The sequence below is a fragment of the Xiphophorus hellerii genome, chromosome 19, assembly GCF_003331165.1.
Source record: "Xiphophorus hellerii strain 12219 chromosome 19, Xiphophorus_hellerii-4.1, whole genome shotgun sequence".
Taxonomy (NCBI): Eukaryota; Metazoa; Chordata; class Actinopteri; order Cyprinodontiformes; family Poeciliidae; genus Xiphophorus; species Xiphophorus hellerii.
The window spans coordinates 28,798,178-28,821,585 of record NC_045690.1 but is presented as its reverse complement, the minus strand read 5'-3'; the positions used below and the strand labels follow the sequence as shown (position 1 = coordinate 28,821,585).

The following is a 23,408-nucleotide window of genomic DNA, read 5'->3' as shown; positions in this document are numbered from 1 at the left end:
ATTATAAAAATTTATTATTTTAAATGTACCTTCTTGTTCCCATATCTCAATTACTATATATTCAAGTTCTTTCCCTTTCCCTAATACCTGATATTGTATCTCTTGCTTTATAAATATTCCACGTCCTCCTCCACCTCCCTACTGTCCATCTCTTCTTACACCATCATATCCTTTAATCACAAAATCTAATATTTTTAACCATGCTTCCTGAACACAAATAATTTCGGGTTGTTCTTCAAGACTATCAATATAACCTTGAAGTTCTTGTCCGTTAGCAATTAAACTTCTTGCATTCCATTGTAATATTAACATGAACTACTTTCACCTGATGGTCCTGATCTCCCATCTACCTCCAACTTTTTCTTTATGTTCTCCCATGATCCCTCTTTAAACCCCAAAATCTTTTCAGCTCCTCCCACTATTATTTTGATCTTCTCAGTTTTATGCTTGGCTTGGTCAGTACAGTTGATAACATACTGTATGCTGCGAATAATAGTTTTTCAACTGATATTGTGATATTTTATTCTGACTGTACTTTGCATTGCTGTGGAATTTGACTTGCTGTTTGTTTAATCTCTTTTGTTTTCTGTTCCTTCACATTTTCAAGACATCATTCCCAGCAGCCGCATGACTGTCAGAGCAGTCACTACGCTGACTGCTCTGACACAGCGGAGCTGCGCTGGCAGAGCCTCGATTGTCGGCTGTGCCAATCGGGCTCTCATCATAACCGAGTTCAGCTCCACTCCCAGATAAATGATCATCTGAGATGGAATAACCAAACTCTTTTCCCCGTTGATGGAAAATCCCAGGCTCAGCAAATGTGTTCCGGGACTGCATTGCGGCTTCCTCTCTGGACTGAGCCAGTAAAAGCAGGTCGTTCAGATAGAAGAGAACTCTCATCCCTGCCATGTGCAATGGCTGCAGCGCTGTTTCCACACATTTTGAAAACGTGCGCGGGGCGAGAGAATAACCAAATGGCAGATGGTTGTACTGATACTGGGTCCCCTGGAAGGAGAAGCGCAGATACTTCCGGTGTTTCAGGATGATGGGGACGTGGAAGTATGCGTCTTTTAAATCTATGGAGGTGAACCAGTCGTCCTGGTGAACATTTTTCAGCACTTGTCTGGTTGTTAGCATGTAGAATGGCATCTCCACGATCGAGCTGTTGAACAGGGACAGATCGAGAATGGGTCTCACTCCTCCTGGTTTTTTGGGGAACAGAAAATAGCGTGAATAAAACCCCGCTTTTTCCTCTCCCTGGGGAACCGTGGAAATTGCACCTTTCGCCACCAGTTCCTGCAGCTCTGACCTGAGAGTGGCGTTGTGCTCGAGAGATGGTAGAAGCTTCTCCACGATCCCTGTGAAAGGTGGAGGCCTGCCTCCAAACTGCAGCGTGTAACCCCTGCTGATTAGCCAATCAGCAGAGTGCACGCCGCCACTCTGAATAATGTTCTGAAAGCAGGCACACATTCATGTGAGGTGCTGTGGTTCGCATAAACTCCAGAGTCAGAGCCCCTACCGCCGTCCCCTGCCTTGGAGATTCTCTGGGGGGGGGATATATGGGGGGCTCAGCCAGAAAGGGCTGGTTGTTAGTCTCCATGCCACATTCATGTCAGGCCGAGGGCAAACCCGCGCTCTTCCTGAAGGGGGGTCAGGGTGCTTAAGACGCTGTTTTGGCGCGGACCGCTGCCGGACAGATGACAGTCGCCACTCACAAGGTGAGATGAGTGCGAAGCTGCAGCCGGAATCACAGTAGGCTTTGACTGTTCACAGAACGCACTCTCAGATTCAGACTGCTCAGAAGAGACAGACTTATCAACTGAGACAGAAAAATTCTGTGTAGAGACCGCGGAGCTGCGGTGCCTCCTAGCTGTCTAGAAGCCGCCGGCTCACTGTGTGTGGGGAATGTGTGCGATGAAGCTGCTGTGAGATCAGCTAATCTGACAGAGCTGGAACCTGCAGGAATTTTGCTCTCAGCGATATATTTGTGTTTTATTTCAAAACATTTGACCTTATCACACACATTCTCCCCAGCTAGTCACTTCCTATCTTGCCTTCTTCGTGGTCCCTGCGGCTGGCCGGTCCCGGATCTCTGGGGAGACGCTGGGTCGCTGGCTGTCTTACCGGGAAGAACTGCCGAGAGGTGGAGGAGAGTGTCGGAGGAGCAGAACAGGAAGAGCAGCTGCAGCAGCTGTGGAGTGTCTCTGTTGTTGACGCCGGCCACGGCCCTCCAGCGGCCGGAGTGCGGGGGACAGGTTGTGACCCTACCAGGCAGAGGATGAACTCTGAAACCTCCTGGGTCTTCTTAGACTCCGATAGGAGAGACTGGAAATTGGCACCAAACAGTGCATCAGTGGTGATGGGGCCATCCAGCAGGTCCTTCTAGAGCTTCTCGGACATAGATGGCTAGAGGCGGAGCCAGGTGGTCCTCTGGATTAGAGTGACCCAGGCAGCTATCTGAGAGGAACAAATCGCTGAGGTGGCACACAGATTGAGTATGGCATCAGCCACCTTGCAGAGAGAACCCTACAGCTCTCTAAGGCAGCTTCCTCCACCCTCTAGGAGATGCCATATGCCAACAAAGCGGCATTATTGGTGCCCTCAGCTTCGTGCTGTCTCAGTTATGTAAGTCATTACGGCGGGAAACTGAGGCCAGATGGGGTCCGGACAGCGACTTGGGGGGGAGCCAAACCGTCCCGCCAGGGCAGGGGAGGTTGAGGGACGGGAAGCAACTTAACGCTAGCCGCCTCCTCAATCAAGCTATTTAGCTCGAGGAGGAGCGAGCCCACAGCTGGGAGCGGGGTTGAGTCAGACATATGGAGCCAGGGGTTGACTGAGCATCTGCTCAGCTGCCTCTCTTCCACCACAGTGCTTCCCAGCAGGGAAGCACCATCCGAACCGCTGCTGCTCTTGCTGTTGTCCTCATCGCTGTCATCCTCTCTGCCGGCAGAGTCATCCGATTCCCGCTCAGCGTAGCTAGCATTCCGCTCAGCATAGCTAGCATCCCGCTCAGCGTAGCGTGCATCTCCCCACAAGCAGCGACTGGACTCGGTGGGCCCGTCGCACTGCCTAGCACCAGCCTTGAAAAAAGCTAGCCTCTGCCTCCTCTCCGCCAGCAGGAGGACAGCATAGGAGCGGCAAGAGGGCCGAGGCATCAGGGCAAGGTCGGTGTGCTGGGGGCCCAGGCATTCCTCGCAGATCCAGTGCCCTTCAAAGGACATGATGTACCCCGTCTGACAAGATGGGCACAAACGGAGGGTACCGCTAGAAAATATCTTCGCTCTTAAGTCAGTGCTATCTTACACTCAAGAAAAAGAGGGAGCCGTTTGTCCAGTCTGACTGTTATTTATACAGACCGGGGAGGGGCCCATCCAGTAGGTGGGCATGAATTAAGCTTTTTTCAGTGCTGTGCTACGCGTGAGGGATAAATTCATAGAAAGAGAACCATAGTTTCTCTTAGAATACACCCTCCATCCTGTGATGGAACAGGACCCAGTTCATCATTATGATGGGGACAGAGAGAAACTCTCGTCCCTGAGCTCAGGTCCAGAACCTGCTTTCTGATACAGACCCCCGCTCACTGTCCACCGGCAATCCTGAGCTAACACCCTGCACATTAATGTTGATGAGTTGGAAGCACCGGATTCATACAGCATGACTAAACATAGCATACAAGTGAAAGTTAAGGCACCAACACAGCCTGGAGTACAGTTGCTAATGACACAACGTTAGCTAAAGTCAGATGTCTCATGGCAAAAGAAAAGTACTGCTTACCGTTCTTTGTGCAACTTCAAATACCAAACAGTTGGAAGCAGTTGTATCTCCATCTGAGATCCTCTTCTTGGAGGTTTTGCATGTTGCACTCCATTTTTTATTGGATACTTCATAATTAATGTACCCAAAAGAAATTACTCATGGGAGCATATCTGCTTTCAGCGTTTCGTCTCTCGTTTTTTTTATTTATTTATTTTTTATTTTAAATCGTGTTAATTTGATTGGTTGTGCTGCAGCTTACACACATATACAAATACAGGAAAAACAGAGGGATGGTCTGCCTCTGTTAATATGTGTTAATACCTCTGGAAACAGACGCTTTAATGTAAAAAACTGTAAATCACATTATGACTCTTTCTCTAACATCCACACAGTTTAACAACATTTTGAGGGAACATTTCTGAGTGTTTGGTTGACCACTAACTTGATTTGACAACCAAGGGAGGAGGCAAAGCACACCCATCTCGGTGGGGGCGAGATAGGTGTGCGCTTATGCCATCCCCCACAAAATGCCACCATGGGTGGTTGCCCATGTCGCCCATATCAGAAACCACCACTAGCTGTGCTCCTTTTGAGCCTTGCGCTAAGATGGCGGAGGGGGTAAGAAACAGTGCGCTTTGGACTCAGTGAACTTTGCCCTGTGTGCATCCCTGCAAGGGTCGCACCGATCCCATGTGCGCTTTTACCTCTCACTTCGGGAGGCTAAACCCGAAGCAGGTTCAGATTATTTTTGTTTTTGCACGTCCTTTTTTAACAAGCTCTTCATTTGGGCTCTCAGCCACGCTGCTTGTACCTCTTGCTCTGTTTTGATGCAGTCCATTGTGTCATCAAAAAGCATTACCCTGGTTGGCCGGTAGAGTGGAGATCTCTATTGTAGGTCAAATGTATTTTTTTTCAACCATATACTGTTTATATCACGCATTCCTAGTTTACAATAAGAATAACAAAGAAACTTCACAGCATCTTGTGACTATCAAAGCTAGGGTGACTTAGAGCTCTGCCAACCTGGTATATCTTTTCTGTGCAGTAGTGGCAGCTTGATCTACTTGCTTTTGGCATTGCCAGCTGTGGTTAGGCTGCTTCCCTGTATTGCTAGATTTTATTTTATTTTTGCTTAATAAAGAGTTTAATTATTTTCTGTCTGTGTTTCCCTCTCTGTTGTTACAACTACATGATCACTGAGATAACTAAAATGCAGAATTATTATGTGAATTTCTAGTATCAAAACATGAAATAAAAATCATTTTTAGTAGAACTAATAAGAATGTTTAATTGGAATTTTAAAAATCCAGAATCTTACTTTTAAAGGTTTGCCCCCCTTATAGGAGTATAATATTTAAATAAAGAAATACACATGCAGATAGTGTTTGATTGTTCCAATTCCTGAGTGCTTTTATACCTGTCCTGTTGTTGAGAATGAAGTGGGTACTTCTGTCTCTAATGCCACAGGAATTCTTCACAGAAGCAAAACAGGTGTAGTCAGCATAATCCTGCAGACGTAGATTTTTCAGCTTCAAGATCTTCGTCTGACCCTGACAAAAAAATCACATGTCAAAACATTATGTATCTGTCTGAGACATTTTATTGAAAAATAAGTCACTTTTTTCCTCGTTTGCTTATATTATTACAATCATACTTATGGAGGATTTTTCTGCCATGATTCAAGAGCACACATTTAAATTTTGAAAGCAGGACTTCATGTCTTTCCTCTCAAAACTTGTAATGCTTGTACTGAAAATGTCTGCTCTCTTTCAAATATTCACTGTGCTTTCTCAAACCTTTCTCCTTGCGCTCAAAACTTGTCTTTGCTCTGATCAAATTGTTGCAACCTGCACCACTAACTGGGTGTAGGGCGAAACAATGACCTTAGCTTTCTGCTTCATGTTATGATAAATATCTGCCAGCAGGACACAACTGATCGCTAACAGCTATTGATCTTAGGCTGTAGCTTTGGTTGTTCACACAACCAAAGAAAATGGATCCACAGAAACAACCATGTTACAACTTAGTCACGACATATCCTTCCTTCCGTACGTACGTACGTACGTACGTACATACATACATACACACACAGGCACACCCTGAAGGAAACAAACGCACCCAGTATAGAGCTTTGGAACGTGACGTCACTGCTGTAGGTGTAGGGATATGAGCGCCATCTTGTATGGCCATAAACATAACCGACAAAATGACTGTCTCACAGATATTTTGAATTTTTGAATCTAAGTTAATTTAAATGAATTAGCAATGGTTCGAACTTGCTGCGTTATTGGAAGTAATGTCCGATCACATGACTGAAACGGTAAAAAGATGGAAAACGGACTTTAGTTTCACTGCTTTTCTGCCTGTAAACAACGCGAGGAGGCTAAGCTATCGGAGCTAACGAAAAGGAGATGAATGCCCCGGGTATCAGCGGTGAGACATCCTGATATTACGTTCTCCAACATCCCAAGTTATCTACGAGTTTGCTCCAGACATGTCCATTCTGGTGAGTGTCTAAATTCGCTTTGTTGGTGTTGTGTCATAACTTTTTGCTATGATTTTGTCCGGGTGTACTCAGGTTCAGTTATGTTGAGTTCATTTAAGTGAGTCAACCTTATTTAGGTTGGGCTGATATTTTTTATGTAGCATAGTCTGAGTTTTGTCAGTGAACATCGAGGTTATTCCATTATTGTGAAGTAAACTATTTAAGTTTTCTAGTGTTATCAAATTTACAGTATTAATACTGATGTGTGTTTTGATATTTCCTCTTCCAGGCAAACTGACGTATGAAATGGATCAGATCAATCCAGACTGAATCTGGGTCACTGCGAGGTAAACACCACAACATGGGACCGACATGCGCGTCAATTAAAGAGGCGGTACAGCAAAACCACGGTGGATCAACAAATTACAGAGACTGTTTTCATGATTTACCCCAGAAGAGGTAAATAAAACACAGTAACGGAGGCTGTAGAGGAGGAGCGAGTTGGAGAGGCTGAGGAGGAAACCCCAGGAGAGGAGCTCTGCAAGGCTGCGCACTCTGAAGAGGAACGTGGACCATTTGTGTTGAATTATGTGTTCAGTTGGAAGTGGCTGTTTTCTGTCATTTCATAATTTAATGTGGTAAACATTGATGAAACGTTTGATTCAAGCACTTCAAGTTGCATGTAAACAGGTGATGAAATGAATCACATTTTAAGTAAAAATGTGATATTTAAAATGTTTCAAGTAATAAACATACATGTAATGAAGTAAACAACTATATTCAAATTTGCAGTAAACATTTAATGTAACAAGCAAACCAGATGAAAAAGCCCATCTTTAAACATTTCATGTGTAATTAAACAATTCAGAGTAATAAAGGTGACAAGTAAATGTTATGAAATAGATCACATTTTAAGTAAATATTTGTTGTATTTAACATACAGTACAGACCAAAAGTTTGGACACACCTTTTACTTCAATGAGTTTCCTTTATTTTCATGACTATTGACATTGTAGATTCACACTGAAGGCATCAAAACTATGAATAACACATGTGGAAATATGCACTAAACAAAAAAGTGTAAAACAACTGAAAATACCCCTTATATTCTAGTTTCTTCAAAGTAGCAACATTTTGCTGTGATTACTACTTTGCACACTCTGCATTTTCTTGATGAGCTTCAACAGGTAGTCACCTGAAATGGTTTTCACTTCATAGGTGTGCCCTGTCAGGTTAATAAGTGGGATTTCTTGCCTTATAAATAGTCATGAAAATAAAGAAAACCCATTGAATTAGAATGGTGTGTCCAAACTTTTGGTCTGTACTGTATTTCAGGTAAGAAGTGAACATGTAATGAAATAGATCCTGTCCTAGAATTTTATGTAATTGAACATTACAGGTAACAAATGTGATGATCATCTGAGGTAATACATTTTATGAACATTTTAAAAAAATATTTTTTAAATATAAAATTCGTTAAACAAAAAAAGGGGTCAAAGTGTAATAAAGATGATCTATACAGTCTAGTAGAATAATTTCACACTTATTTTGAGTTAATGGGGCACAATTTGGAAGCTATTGAAGAAAACATATTATTTAATATTAAAATTATTTATCCATCCATTTTCTTACACCCTTGTCCCTAGTGGGGTCGGGAGGTGCTGCTGCCTCTCCAGCTAACGTTCCGGGCGAGAGGCGGGGTCACCTGGACAGGTCGCCAGTCTGTCAATTAAAATTTTAATAGAGGATAGTGTGCCTAGTGTTATAGCATGAATTACCAATTTTTTGTATTAGTTGGTCACAAGACATTTATTTACAGGAGTGTTTTGTTGGAATCTGACGGTCCCAATGTAAACCTCCGAGCTCTTGAGGAGGGAGCAGTAGAGAACAGTTGGCCAGAATTAGCGTTCATAAATAGGATCAACCTTGAGCTAAACGCTCCTTACTCCGCGGAGCGGGAATATTCAATATCCAATTTGAAAACAACTTCACTGCGGTCGGTAGCACAATGAAAACGCCCGAAAAAGTTTGCTTTGTTCTGTGGCCATACAAGATGGCGCCCAGCGACGTAAACGTCACACGCAGTGATGTCACTTCCAAAGCTCTATAACACTTTTATTATGTCAGCTGAAAGGTTGCTAGGCAACGGTACTTTTTTGTTTCAAGTGTGAGCAGAAAATGATTCGCAAGTGAACAGAAAGGTTGGCAAGTGGAAATTTGATCCGAGCGGAGTATGAGACAGATAATCTGAAAAAACTCAGCTCCTCTGCCTTCTCCCAGTTCTCCCAGTGATAAATGCAGACATGCAGGATCTAACCCCTAACTTCCACTGCATCTCGTTCCACTCTGTTTCACTAGCACTTTGCAGGCAGACCACAGCCATTCTGGACCACCTTAAATTACACTGCTTGCATCCCTTCTCAGCTCAAATCACAGAGGTGCTACAAGAGCATCCAAGGGAAATGTGTCAAGTTGTGTGATTCTTATAGTGGACCGAAAAGCAGGAGGCAGAGGGTCAAGTAGATTTTGGGGATTTAATGAAAAAACCATGAAGAAAAAGCTTACAAAGACCACAGGGAATACAGGAGTCACAGTAGAACAAAACAATAATCCAGGGAAAGAAACAGTAGAGAATCAACAGGGTATAATGAGAGGAACGGGTAAGGAATGCAATGCAAAGCGACAGATGCAGTGGAGAAAAGTTGTCACCACTGGACTCTAGAGCAGTGGAAGCACATTCTCTGAAGTGACGAATTGTGCTTCTTCATCTAGCAATCTGATGGATGAATCTGGGTTTGGTGGTTGCCAGGAGAACGGTACAGTACTTATCTGATTGCATTGTGCCAAGTGTAAAGTTTGGTGGAGGGAGGATTGTGGTGTGGGGTTGTTTTTTAGGAGATGGGCTTGGCCCCTTAGTTCCAGTGAAAAGAACTCTGAATGCTTCAGCATACCAAGACATTTTGACAATTCCATGCTCCCAACTTTGTGGGAAGAGTTTGGAGCTGTCCCTTTGCTCTGAGAGCTAGGCCTTCTTGTTTAACATCATTATGTGACCGCACAAATGCGCTTCTGGACAAATGGTCAAAAATCCCCATTATATATACACTGCTCAAAAAAATAAAGGGAACACTCAAATAACACATCCTAGATCTGAATGAAAGAAATATTCTCATTGAATACTTTGTTCTGTACAAAGTTGAATGTGCTGACAACAAAATCACACAAAAATCATCAATGGAAATCAAATTTATTAACCAATGGAGGCCTGGATTTGGAGCCACACACAAAATTAAAGTGAAATAACACTACACGCTGATCCAACTTTAATGTAATGTCCTTAAAACAAGTCAAAATGAGGATCAGTATTGTGTGTGGCCTCCACGTGCCTGTATGACCTCCCTACAACGCCTGGGCATGCTCCTGATGAGGTGGCGGATGGTCTCCTGAGGGATCTCCTCCCAGACCTGGACTAAAGCATCCGCCAACTCCTGGACAGTCTGTGGTGCAATGTGACGTTGGTGGATGGAGCAAGACATGATGTCCCAGATGTGCTCAATTGGATTCAGGTCTGGGGAATGGGCTGGCCAGTCCATAGCTTCAATGCCTTCATCTTGCAGGAACTGCTGACACACTCCAGCCACATGAGGTCTAGCATTGTCCTGCATTAGGAGGAACCCAGGGCCAACCGCACCAGCATATGGTCTCACAAGGGGTCTGAGGATCTCATCTCGGTACCTAATGGCAGTCAGGCTACCTCTGGTGAGCACATGGAGGGCTGTGCGGCCCTCCAAAGAAATGCCACCCCACACCACTACTGACCCACTGCCAAACCGGTCATGCTGAAGGATGTTGCAGGCAGCAGACCGCTCTCCACGGTGTCTCCAGACTCTGTCACGTCTGTCACATGTGCTCAGTGTGAACCTGCTTTCATCTGTGAAGAGCACAAGGCGCCAGTGGCGAATTTGCCAATCCTGGTGTTCTCTGGCAAATGCCAAGCATCCTGCACGGTGTTGGGCTGTGAGCACAACCCCCATCTGTGGACGTCGGGCCCTCATACCATCCTCATGGAGTCGGTTTCTAACCGTTTGTGCAGACACATGCACATTTGTGGCCTGCTGGAGGTCATTTTGCAGGGCTCTGGCAGTGCTCCTCCTGTTCCTTCTTGCACAAAGGCGGAGGTAGCGGTCCTGCTGCTGGGTTGTTGCCCTCCTACGGCCTCCTCCACGTCTCCTGGTGTACTGGCCTGTCTCCTGGTAGCGCCTCCAGCCTCTGGACACTACGCTGACAGACACAGCAAACCTTCTTGCCACAGCTCGCATTGATGTGCCATCCTGGATGTGCTGCACTACCTGAGCCACTTGTGTGGGTTGTGGAGTCCGTCTCATGCTACCACGAGTGTGAAAGGACCACCAACATTCAAAACTGACCAAAACATCAGCCAGACAGCATAGGTACTGAGAAGTGGTCTGTGGTCCCAACTGCAGAACCACTCCTTTATTGAGTGTGTCTTGCTAATTGCCAATAATTTCCACCTGTTGTCTATTCCATTTGCACAACAGCAGGTGAAATTGATTGTCAATCAGTGTTGCTTCCTAAGTGGACAGTTTGATTTCACAGAAGTTTGATTTACTTGGAGTTATATTGTGTTGTTTAAGTGTTCCCTTTATTTTTTTGAGCAGTGTATATATATACAGTACAGACCAAAAGTTTGGACACACCTTTCTAATTCAATGGGTTTTCTTTATTTTCATGACTGTTTATAAGGCAATAAATCCCACTTATTAACCTGGCAGGGCACACCTATGAAGTGAAAACCATTTTAGGTGACTACCTGTTGAAGCTCATCAAGAAAATGCAGAGTGTGTGCAAAGCAGTAATCACAGCTAAAGGTTGCTACTTTGAAGAAACTAGAATATAAGGGGTATTTTCAGTTGTTTTACACTTTTTTGTTTAGTGCATATTTCCACGTGTTATTCATAGTTTTGATGCCTTCAGTGTGAATCTACAATGTCAATAGTGATGAGAATAAAGAAAACTCATTGAATTAAAAGGTGTGTCCAAACTTTTGGTCTGTACTGTATATATATATACTGCTCAAAAAAATAAAGGGAACACTTTAAGTGTTAAACACCTGTTTAAGTGTTCCCTTTATTTTTTTGAGCAGTGTATATATATATATATATATATATATATATATATATATATATATCAGATCAAGACCGGTCTAGAATACTGTAGTATTCTAATTACAGGCCAATCTCCAACCTCCCATTCATCAGCAAATCTATTGAAAAACCTGTTTCAATGGTTAAATAGCTTCCTAACAGCAACCAACCGTTGATGTCCTTCAGTCTGGTTTTTGTGCTCATTACAGTACTGAGACTGGCCTAGTCAAAGTGTTCAATGGCATACATATAAACACTGACTGTGGAAGAACCACAGTGCTGGTTCTGTTGGACCTCAGTGCAGCTTCTGACACTGTTGATCATGACATATTACAGAAATGACTGGAGAGTTCGGTCAGACTCTCCGATCCACTGCTCAACTGGTTTGAATCTTACATAAAAAACAAGGATTTCTTTGTTTCAATAGGTAACTTCTCATCGAAGCGGACAGAAGTCACATGCGGGGTACCCCAAGGCTCAATCCTAGGACCATTCTTATTCAATATGTATATGCTCCAGTGACGTGCGGTCAGGGGAGGCAGGTGAGGCTCTGCCTCACCTGTCATCATGGAAGAATAATATATAATGATAAAATCATTTATATTGCCATTTTCACCCTGTGGTTTGAACTGTAAAGTATTTATTTTTTATTTAGCTTAACCAATTTTGATTGTTTTTTCTTCAAAATCACAGAATTTTTGCATTTTCCCATTCAAATGCTTGGAAGCGCAGCTGTTGAGGCAGCAGTGAGCTGAGCCTCACCTGGGATTGATCAAATCTCTCTCTAACCTCACTGGCTGCCATTCTATGGGAGCATGCTCCTCCTGTCTGTTCGTCGCCAATAAAATGGTTAAAAACATTTAATGTATGAACTGGTTTTCCATAATTTAGCTTATGTATATAATGTACAATGTTTTTTGTCACCAACTGTGTGTGTAACGTGTTTCCTGTGCTGAGAAGAGATCAGAAATGGCAGAGAACAGATTCAAGGTGAGGCAAGCAGTTCTCCTGCCTCATGGCAGGGGGCGCTCATGATCCCAGACATGGTGACTCCAACTGCAGAGTAAGATAGAGTAACAACTAGCTAGCCATACAGTAAAGTGCAGCAATATATTTAGTTTTCTCCTCGTACCACACCAATCACTTATTAATAATAACAAAATAAATATTAAGCCTAAAACCATACTACTGCAATAGACTGAATGTTCTGCTCTTTGTGTGGGAAATATTTCAGTTTTTTTGTAGTTGTCAGTTGCTATGGGTAGCTGTGCTGATACAGACAGCGAGAAAGACGTAGTTGTACTGTTTTAGTTGTACTTGAATGATTTTTCCCTTTGCTGTGGAGCACAGCACAAAATTAATAATATCTACATTTCCAAGTTTGATGCAAGTGGTCTATATTTGTAAATCTGATTATGATTAAGTCAGTGCCTCACCAGCTATGAACTTCACCTCACGTCACTGATATGCTCCCACTAGTTCAAGTTATAGCAGAAAATAAGATTAGCTACGTAGATGATACAGAGCTCTGCATTACAATGTCACCATGTGACTCAGAACCCAAGAAAAGCACTCAACAGATGCTTAGAACAGATAAATGTGTGGATGTGCCAAAACTTTCTTCAGCTGAACAGAAACAATAACTGAAGTTATTATCTTTGGACCTAAAGGGATCTAGAGTCAGCGCACAGCTTCAGTTATTACAGCTAGAAACTAGTGATCAGGCATGAAATCTGGGAGCAGTGATGGACTCTGACCTGAACCTTCAGAGCCACATGAAGAATGTTACAAAGTAGGCCTTCTATCACCTAAAGAACATTTCCAGGATTAAATGACTAATGTCTCAGCGAGATCTAGAGAAACTCATCCACGCATTGGGGGATGTACTAAAATCCTTCCACTGGCTCCCTGTCTCAGACAATAGACTATAAAATACTGTTGCTAGTTTTTAAATCACTGAACAACTTAGCACCACAATACATTAAATATCTGCTGTTGTTGTATCAACCTTCCAGACCCCTCAGGTCTTCTGGTTCTGGTTCTGCTCTGCATCCTCAGAACCAAAACCAAACATGGAGAAGCAGCATTTAGCTTCCATGCACCACAAATCTGGAACAAACTTGAAATGGTAAAAAAACACTGAGTGCCTTTAAAAACCCAAGTTTTTAGAGTTGCTTTTGAAAGAATTAACAATGGCACTTGACAAAATGTTTCAATTGTTAACTGTGTGTTCTATGAATTTGTATTGTTGTGTTTTTAATCATATAAAGCACTTTGAAATGTCTTGCTGCTGAAATGTGCTATGCAAATGAAATTTGATTGATTGAAATCTGTTGTATGAGGGACAAGAGGAAGGGAGAGAGAACAGTCCTTTGTGGAGGCCCTGTGTTGCTGACAACACTGTGACACACAGGGTTGAAGGTGCATGTACTGTAATCTTCCAGTCAAATAGACCAGTCAGTGACTGACATCTCTCTGTTTATCTATATGCAGAAAGAGGCACAGACAAAACTATAGCATTTGAGATCTGGGTTAGGGTTAGGGTAGGCTAAATACTTAAGGCTCCAGATCGAATAAAACTCACCCAAAGGTTTACGCACATGCCCCAGCTCCGGGTCAGGCTTTTGGTTTGGACCAAATCTGCTTAAAAATGAAATAAGAGTTCTATATATGTGCCACATCTGGAGAATGCCGTATTTATAGAACTGTCTCGACGTTTTCTTTCCAATGGGCCGTTGGGATGAAAATGTAAAAAACATCGGGGCCCAAGTATGTTTACCGGTACCGAACAAATGCTCACCTATATTTTGCCAAGAGCAGATAATTTTTGCTGTCAAGTCAAAAAATAATTGCACAAATAGTAGGTTTTTTTCTTTTTGCTCATCGAAAAACAAGCTGTGCAAAGAAGGCAAGATAGGGAAAATATTTCAAATGACTCAAACATCAGGCCCATGGAGTTATTTTCAGGAAGTCACAGAAATTAATTCCTGTAAAAATTGGTTCTTTTTATTTGTTTTATCTTCAAAATCGATGGCTACTTATTGTTGTCAGGTGTTTGCTGACTATTGAAATTCGTTTTTGTTTGCAGAAAATTAAAGTTTAATCATGGTGTTTTTTATATCGTTTTTATTGCAAAAATATTGTCAGTAGTCTGGCAGATTATCTGTCCCACTCAGAAATCTTTCGCCCACACAAATATGCAGACAAATATATTCTGAGTCCTATTTTGGCTTTAGACCCAGAACATCCAGATGAAGAGGATTAGGGGCACTGAAAAAACAACAACAAAAAAAAGAAAGTTCTGACTTTAATCTCAGAATTTTGACTTTCATCTCAGAATTCTGACTTTATGATTTATGGGCACTGGTGGGAACCAGCTTTCAATGACCAAGATGCTAGTTGTGCAGGAGGAAAATGAACTATCTGGAGGAACATGGTTTGAATTGGATTTAAGTCAGCTTTTCAGTGTCAGAGGGGTCTTCGAAGATGCCATTTCTTTAATTAAAGAACAAAAGGTGAGTAAAACAAGATGGATAGTTTAATGTGTAGTGTAATGGCTACAGCTAGCTGTTAGCATGTTTTAAGCTTACATTGACGGAGGAATTAACGTGTCTCACAATGTTACATCACACACGTTTAATAAAGGTTGTAAACAGCTGTTGTTTGCTGGAATTATCCCTGATTCGGCTGTTTCATTTTATTTTATTGTTCATTTAGTTGAAAGTTTTCCAAGGAAAATTTATAGCAGAGTCTATGTTACACATATAGTGACCAATATGATTGGCGTGTCAATAACTTTTACTTCAGCGAGAGAAAGGTGAATCGGTTGTTCTGATCGTGGGACGTCCTCACCGTTTAGCTAACACCAACTGATGTGCACTGCTATGTTAGTGGTACAATGTTGGAAAAAGATGGAAACTGTTTCATAATCACAAAATCATTTTCCTGCACTGTATGTGTCATCTCAAGATTTAAATTTCATCACATACCCTGTGCAAATTGTACAGTTATCGTCCAGATGCAGAAATGTTATAGGCTGCAGTTGTAGTTCACTAAATCTAAATTAATGTAATGTAATGTAATTCTTAACTTCACTGAAAAAAGTAATCAAAACATAAAGATGTCACAAGAGGGTGAAAAGAAGATCTGTCTCTCTCTTTAATAGAGTTGTTAGGATGAATGAGATCCTCCAAACTTTTAGATGCTTCTAAATAGCCTAATGCATCTTTGAGATTCTCACTGAGTGCTTGCATAAACGCTTCTTTAAGTGCCTTAGTGTTCTATTCAGAATCTACAGTTAACTTCACAATGTTGATGTTGACGTTAGCAACTGTCAGGCAGTCTATGAAGAAGCCAATTGTTTCTGGACCTAAGTGGGGAGATTCAGACTTCCTTCTCCCCAGCCACTTGGTACCGTTCCTTAGGGAGAATCCCAAGACGTTCCCAGGTCAGCTGGGAAGTCACTCCATCTTGTCCTGGGTTTTCCTGTGGGTCTCCTCACTGTGGAACATGCCTGGAATACCTTATTAAGGCTCCTAACCACCTCAACTGTCTCCTCACAACATGCAGAAGCAGTGGCTTTACTCTGAGTCCCTCCCAGATGACCAAGCTTCTCACCTTAGCTCTAAAGGAGAGCCCAGACACCCTGCAGAGAAAACTAATTTTAACCCTCTCAGCACTCTTCACCATGACAGACTGGTACATCCTCCACTTCACTGCAGACTCTGCACCAATCCGCATGCTCCCTGGACTGCCACCTAGTGGAGGGGTTTCAGTGTCCCAATGATCCAAGGAACTATACTGCTTGAGGCATCAGGCAGTATAGTTAGATAAGATAAGATAAATCTTTATTGTCATTGTCACAAGGACAACGAAATTTAAAAGGTGCCATCAGTCAGTGCATATGCTTAAAAACAAAAAATAACTCTCTCACAATTCACACACAATGTAAGAATTAACAAATAACTGGTAAAAAAAAACAACAAAACTAATAAATAAGAATAGCCACATTCTCACATACATCATTTATGATGATTAATGGTTGTTTTCGATTGCATTTAGTTTTGTTATTGCTATCGGGTAGAAACAGTCTCTGAGATGATTGGTTCTTGTTCTGGTTGCTCTGTATCTTCTGCCTGAAGGCAGCAGTGTGAACAGAGAATGTCCGGGGTGAGAAGTGTCCTTTGTGATGTGTTGTGCTTTTCTTAGACAGCGGTCGCTGTCCAGGTCCTCCAGTGAGGGGAGAGGGCAGCCAATGATTTTTTGGGCTGTATTCACAACCCTTTGGAGAGCTTTCCTTTGAGCCGTAGTGCTGCTGTTATACCATACGCAGATACAGTAAGTCAGTATGCTCTCTATGGAGCACTTGTAGAAGGACACTAGCAGCTTCTCCTTGATGTTGTTCCTCCTGAGAACCCTCAGGAAGTACAGTCTTTGCTGGGCCTTTTTTATCAGCTCGAAGGTGTTCATGTTCCATGTGAGGCCCTGCTCAATGTGGACCCCCAGGAAACGGAAATCAGCTACCCTCTCCACACATTTTCCCCCAATGGTTAGTGGTGTAATGTCCGTTTTATCCCTCCTGTAATCTATTACGAGTTATTTTGTCTTTGAGTTGTTGAGGAGCAGATTGTTCTCCCTGGACCACTGCAATAGCCGCTCCACCTCACCCCTGTAGGCGGACTCGTCGCCTCCTGAGATGAGCCCCACCACTGTGGTGTCATCAGCAAACTTGATGATGGTGTTGCTGTGGTGGGCAGAGGTGCAGTCGTATGTGTACAGACAATAGAGCAGGGGGCTCAGCACACAGCCCTGTGGAGAGCCAGTACTAAGGCTGAGGGCAGTGGATGTATGTTTTCCCACCCTAACTCTCTGCTGTTGGTTGGTCAGGAAGCTCAGAATCCACATGCAGGTGGAGTGAGGGAGGCCCAGGTCCCCCAATTTGTCCACCAGTCTGTGAGGGAGGATGGTATTAAAAGCAGAGCTGTAGTCTACAAAGAGCATCCGCACATAGCTCCCCTGCTGCTCCAAATGTGACAGAGCAGCATGGAGGGCCGTGATCACAGCGTCCTCTGTGGATCTGTTGGCTCTGTTGTGCAACCTGTCACCCAAGGCAGACAGGTTCTTTGAAGAGGGAGCAGACAAAGTCCAGTCCAAAGACCCCTTTCAATGAGTAAAATCAATGGAATCATTGTTCTTTTCTCGGATGCATGTCACTGGGGCCCCACTCTGGACCCAGGCCTGAAGGTGGGGCACACTGGCAAGTGTCTGGTGGCCAGGCTTTCACACATGGAGCACAGCTAAGCATAGCATGAAGAGAAGATGTGGGTCCCCCTTCCCTCACCCCCTGTGACAAGGGCCAAAGGAGTTTGTGCAATGTGTGATGGGTAGGGACCTTGGTGGTCCTTGGCTACAGAAGCTGGGTCTTGGGACATGGGATGTCACCTCTCAGGTCAGGAGCCTGAGCTGGTGTATGAGGTGGAGAGGTTCTGGCTAGAACCTAGCTGATTATTTCTGATTATTTCAGAGGTGAGTCTGAAATAATAAGACTCACCTCAACACACCTAGGCCACAGTTTGATGATTGACTTTGTTATGTAATCTGTGGTCACATGTCTTGGACACTTGGATGAAGAGATAGGAGAGTGGTGCATTGACCACTATGTGATGGTGAGTTGGCTCCAATGGTGAGGGAGGATGCCATAATCTAGCAGGCCCAAATATATTGTGAGGGTCTGCTGGGAACACCTGGCAGAGTCCCCTGTGAGTCAGAGCTTTAACTCTCACCCCCAGGAGAACTTTGAACATGTTACAGTGTAGGTGGAGGACATTTGCCCCTTTCCCTCTGGCTCTACTTCAGCAGCCCCAGTCTGCTCTTGTCAGCTGAAGGAATTATGTTTCGACAGACCTATCTAGGCCTGTAGCAGGGAGACATCTCCTAGTGGTGAGGGGTATTGCGCACTGCCTGCAAGTGTCCTACAACATGTGTTGTGTTCATAACAAAAGTTACTACTGTAACTATGGTTCTATGAATCCCGGATGACCGCCAGAGGTGGTGCTTAAAGCACTGAATGATCAGTCTTGCGCATGCACAGGTCAAGAATCTTATACCAACATGGTCACGTGTGACCCCCGGTGACACCGGTAAGTCTATATAATCACGTGACAATGACAGCTCAGTCCCTTAATCTTCTCGCGAAACACAATGATTCCGAGGGACTGAGCGCTTTGGTGGTCATCCGGGATTCATAGAACCGTAGTTACAGTCATAATTTTCATTCTATTTCATCCCTACTGACCGCCAGAGGCGATGCTTAAAGCACTGGATGACGATTACCAACAGAGTCCTGAGGAATCACACACAGAAAAGAAACAACCCCGAAAACATGCCCACCTCACTGGGATGATGATGATGCGCACTGGGATAGGATCCCCTCCAATGGGTGAAAGGCAGCCAAGTTAACCCTGTAAAACCTAGCAAAAGTATTTGGGGATGACCAAGAGGCTGCTGCACATATAGCCTCCAGAGTGACCCCAGTCATAGCGGCCCATGATACAGTAATGCTCCTGGTGGAATGGCACCGTACACCAGCAGGGGGTTGGTGGCCCTGTAGAACGTACACTTGTTCCACCAAGTCCACAATCCAGCGTGCAAGACGCTGTTTAGAAAGGGTCTGCCCCTTGCAGGGCTCTGCATAGCAAACAAACAGATTATCAGACTGCCGAAGAGAAGCTGTGAGTCTGACATATGCTTCCAGTGCCCAAACAGGGCAGAGAGGCTCATCAGGCCCACCTGCATCAAGGCAAGCAAGCTGGAGGGGCACAGAGTGGCTCGCAGATGAGGCCACCTTAGGGAGAAATGCAACATCAGGCCAAAGAGTAACGCCAGAACCAGCTGGGTTCCAACGGCAACAGGACTCATGAACAGACATTGCATGTAGTTCACACACCCGCTTCGCCGAAGCCATGGCGAGGAGAAAAGCTGTCTTTTTTGACACACACTCAAGGCTCACCTCTGCCAATGGTTCAAATGGAGGAGATCACAGGGCAGCGAGGACGAGAGAGGTCCCACACAGGCACGACAGGGCGTGTGGGAGGGCACCTCTCAGAAACAAAGAAACATACCTGTTACGGCCTATTGTCTCCACTCACCACAGTATGTCAGCAAGAGATGGCAGCAACATAAACTTTCAAAGTGGATGGAGACCGACCTTGAGAAAGCAGTGCTTGAAGGAAGGTTAAAACAACAGAAACAGGACAGTGTATAGGGTCCTCATGTCTTGCATGACACCAGCTGCTAAAAACCTTCCACTTATGGGTGTACACCAGTCGTGTAGAAGGGCTGGCATTAGTCATTGTATGTCTGATGTCTCCGTCATACTCTGAGAAGGAAACACCGCGCCCTGTAGCAGCCAAACCCAGAGTTGGAGGCGACTGGGATTGGGATGCAGGATCTGACCCCTCAGCTGTGACAGAAGGTCCTGCCTGTGGGGAAGAGGCATTGGAGAGCTGCAACAGAGCCTGTGCAGCAGTGGAAACCAGGTTCTCCCAGGCCACCGGGGAGCCACTAGAAGAATCCGATGCCCCTCCTGAAGGACCCTCAGGAGTGTTGGGCCTATCAGGGGAAGCGGCAGAAAAGCATAGAGCAGCACTCTTGGCCAGTCGTATGCCAGTGCATCCTGACCCAGGGGACTGGCATTGTCTGCCAGGGAGAAAAAAAGTGGGCAATGTGTTTTCTCTTCAGACGCAAATAGGTCCACAGCTGCTTTGCCGTACCTCTCCCAAATGACCCCCACTACCTCCAGGTGGAGCCTCCACTCCCCCGGTGGTGGGCGTCCCCGAGACAGAACATCGGCCGGAACATTCTGCACCCCTGGAATTTGGGCTGCCCTTAGGCGGGCAAAAAGAGAGGCTGCCCAGGTCAGGAGCTTCTGGGTCAGCCTCAGCAATGTTATCGACTGTGTTTCCCCTTGATGGTTGATATGAAAAACCACTGAAGTATTGTGCGACCACACCAGGACATGCTTTCCATGCAGGTCTGGGAGGAAGTGTTGCGACGCCCTCTGCACAGCCTCCAACTCCAAGGCATTGATGTGCTGCAGTTTTTCCAGAGGAGACCATGTCCCCAGGGCGATCAGTCGCTGCCACGACACCCCCCATCCTGTGGTGGATGCGTTGGTAAAGACAACCTCTCATCGAGACGGCAGCAAGCCCAGTTGAACCCCCTTTGTCATAAACACTGCATCTCACCACTGAGCCAGTGATGCGAAGCATGCTGGAAACACCAGCAGTTTCCAGCAACGGTGCAGCGTACGAGATGGGTCTAGCCTCAGGCTGTTGAGCCACATCTGCAGTGGTCGCAGAGACAACAGTCCCAGGGGTATTACTGTAGAGGCAGCAGTCAGCTTGCCCAACAGACGAAGATAAGCAACAAAGGGGGTGCACGGTTGGGCAGAAAGGCGGGCAGCATTTGCAGAATGCCCTCAACACACTGAGGTGAAGGGCGAGCAGTCATAGTGAGGGAGTCCATCGTGATCCCAAGAAATGTGACCTCCTGAGAGGGAACTAAGTTGCTCTTCTGCCAGTTCACACGAAGACCCAATAAGTCTATGTGATTGAATAATGTGTGTGTATCTGCAGCCGCTTGAGCTTCTGCGGGCGCACAGATGAGCCAATCATCCAAGTAGGGCAGGATCTTCAACCCTTTGGCCTGCAGAGGACACAGGGCCGCAGCCACACACCAAGTGAACACCCATGGGGACAGAGAGAGACCAAATGGAAGAACTCTGAACTGAAAATGCTTGCCCTGAAATGCAAAGCGGAGAAACTGCCAATGATGTGGTGCAATCGGGACATGAAAGTATGTGTCCCTCAAGTCGACCAAGGTTGCCTGGGGAGATTGTCTGAAGCACATCCCTGATGCTCAACATGTGGAAAGGGATGGTCTTCAAAAAAACATTCAGACCTCTCAGGTCCAAAATTGGGCGGAGTCCACCCAGTCTTTTTTGGGACCAAAAAATACTTTGAGTAAAAGTCCCCTGGATCCCGCAGGGGGTCGACAAGCACTATAGCGCCCTTGGCCAGCAAGGCGTCTATCTCGTGGCTCAAAGTCTGAGCCTTTACCTGGTCGTGAATCACCGTCATCCTGATTCGACCAGGAACAGGAGGGCAGCAGCAGAACTGTAGCGTGTAACCCTGGGTAATTGTAGACACCACCCATGGATCGGAAACGAGAGCGGTCCAGCAACTGAGCTGGTCCAGGGTAAAGTGTCCCACCGCCAGCTAGGCGATGTCATTTCCGAGCCCCCCTGCCCTTAAGAGTGCGGGAGAGTTGCCGAGTAAACTGCCTTGTTTGAGAAGCGATGTGAGCCTGACCCCTGGGTAGATCCCACTGGCCATGAGCAGGTCTTGCAGCAGGCCCTGCAGCAGGCCGTGGCTGCCCCCCAGAGGGTGTAGTTGGGGCTGGATAAGTGCGCGAAAGAGACGCAGAGGCACTCCCAGCAGGACGCTGCAATCGTCTGCAATGAAGGCTGGCCAACTGCTGCCTGGTACGAGAAGCCTGGGCCGATTGCTCCAAGGCTGCAAGCGCAGCAGAGCCAAACAACTCCCCAGGAACCACCGGAACGCTCATCAGGGTCATTCTACAGGCTTTGGTTAGAGGAGACTGTGCCAACCAATCCTGGCGGCATACCTGGACAAGGGTAGACAGGACACTGCCAATTTCCCTCAATAAAAGAGCAAATGCTTGAAGAGATGCATCCATCAACCCCTGAGTAGGCGCATCAATCGCAAAGCCCTCCAAAGAAGCTGAGAGACCCAGTAATAAATGCAACAATGAATTACCGAGTCGCCCCAAACGAGACCCCGAGTCATAGGCTCTACAGAGAAGATCATCAGTCACACAACACTGAGGACAAGGACACCTGGCATTAGCTCTCAAAGCCTCGTCTGGTGCCACAATGAGGGATGCTATGGCAGGTTCGACAGAAGGCATATAGCCCAAGCCAAACTTGGGCGCATCTTGCATGGCCGCCAGGGCCCTGCCATCAGAGGTCGGCCATGAAAAGGCCTTAGTGCCTTTTTTCATGCCCAACAGGAATGAACCTCCTTCACATATTCAGCAGATGGGGAACCATAAAGGACAACCTAGAAGTAGGATGTTGAAAGAAAGCACTGGAAGCCGCAGGCTGGTTCTGTGGAGCAGCCATCTGCAACCGAGCAAAAGCAGTTCTCAAAGCGCCCACTATCAAACCAACCTCTCTCGACTGAGAGCCTGAAGACATACGCGAACTGGCTGCTGACAGATGCGAGCCAGAGTCAAACTGATCTTGAAAATCAGTGCCAGATGCTGCCAGGGATATAGCATCGTCTTCTAAAGCAGAGAGTCCTGAACCCATGCTCTGCCCTGGTTCAGGGTCTCCAGTCAGGCCAGCGCCACGCCCGTCCCTAAGGGCCTCGAGCAGCGCTTTCATCTCCTCCAGCTCAGAAGTGAAATGGCCATCTGTCCAGATAGGCCATCTGAATCCCTGGAGCTCTTCTTGGTCCTCCTCCACTGAGCCCCAATAGCCTCAGGAACCATACGCGTCACAGGCTGGCTGGCGCCTTGAAAGTCAGCCAAACGAGCAGTACGCAGGGACAAGGGCAGAACAGAACAATTAGGGCAGACCGTATCAGTCAAGGCCTCCCTTAGATGATCTTGCCCCAAACAAGAGGGACACAGATCATGCCCATCCTCCAACTGGAGAGGGGCAAACAAGCTCTGCAGCACGGCATGTCCAGCATCTCACAGGACTATGTCAGGTCGAGCTGAAATCGCCACTCTTGACACCTAAGCAGACGAGCGAATAGGCCAGGAACCCGGTCAAGCAGAAAACGCCACCAGGGGATCCCCACAAGCGTAAAAGCTGCAAGGAGCAGTACGACCACCGTAGTTACCAAAAAAGTTCAAACCCAGCACGGTTACAACACTCATTGAGGCAAGCCGAACACGGCTGCACCATGTAAACA

General features: G+C 45.5%; 1 protein-coding gene and 1 long non-coding RNA gene across 7 annotated transcripts in view; one reads left to right on the top strand and one right to left on the bottom strand.

Annotated features, from left to right (window-relative positions):
- The window catches only part of LOC116708569 (MAM domain-containing glycosylphosphatidylinositol anchor protein 2-like), a 239,582-nt gene that overhangs the window by 148,946 nt on the left and 67,228 nt on the right, over window positions 1-23,408 (bottom strand). For all 6 annotated transcript variants that reach the window (XR_004336709.1, XM_032546441.1, XM_032546443.1 and 3 more), the window contains one exon: window positions 5,174-5,306. Coding sequence is in view for 5 of the 6 variants with exons in the window: in XM_032546441.1 (XP_032402332.1) it covers window positions 5,174-5,306 (133 nt within the window). In the remaining variant the exon portion in view is untranslated. The remainder of the gene's footprint in view (window positions 1-5,173; window positions 5,307-23,408) is intronic.
- On the top strand, window positions 7,105-7,722 carry LOC116708572 (uncharacterized). Its single transcript, XR_004336711.1, has 2 exons — window positions 7,105-7,183; window positions 7,582-7,722. It is a non-coding gene; the product is annotated as an uncharacterized LOC116708572 (long non-coding RNA).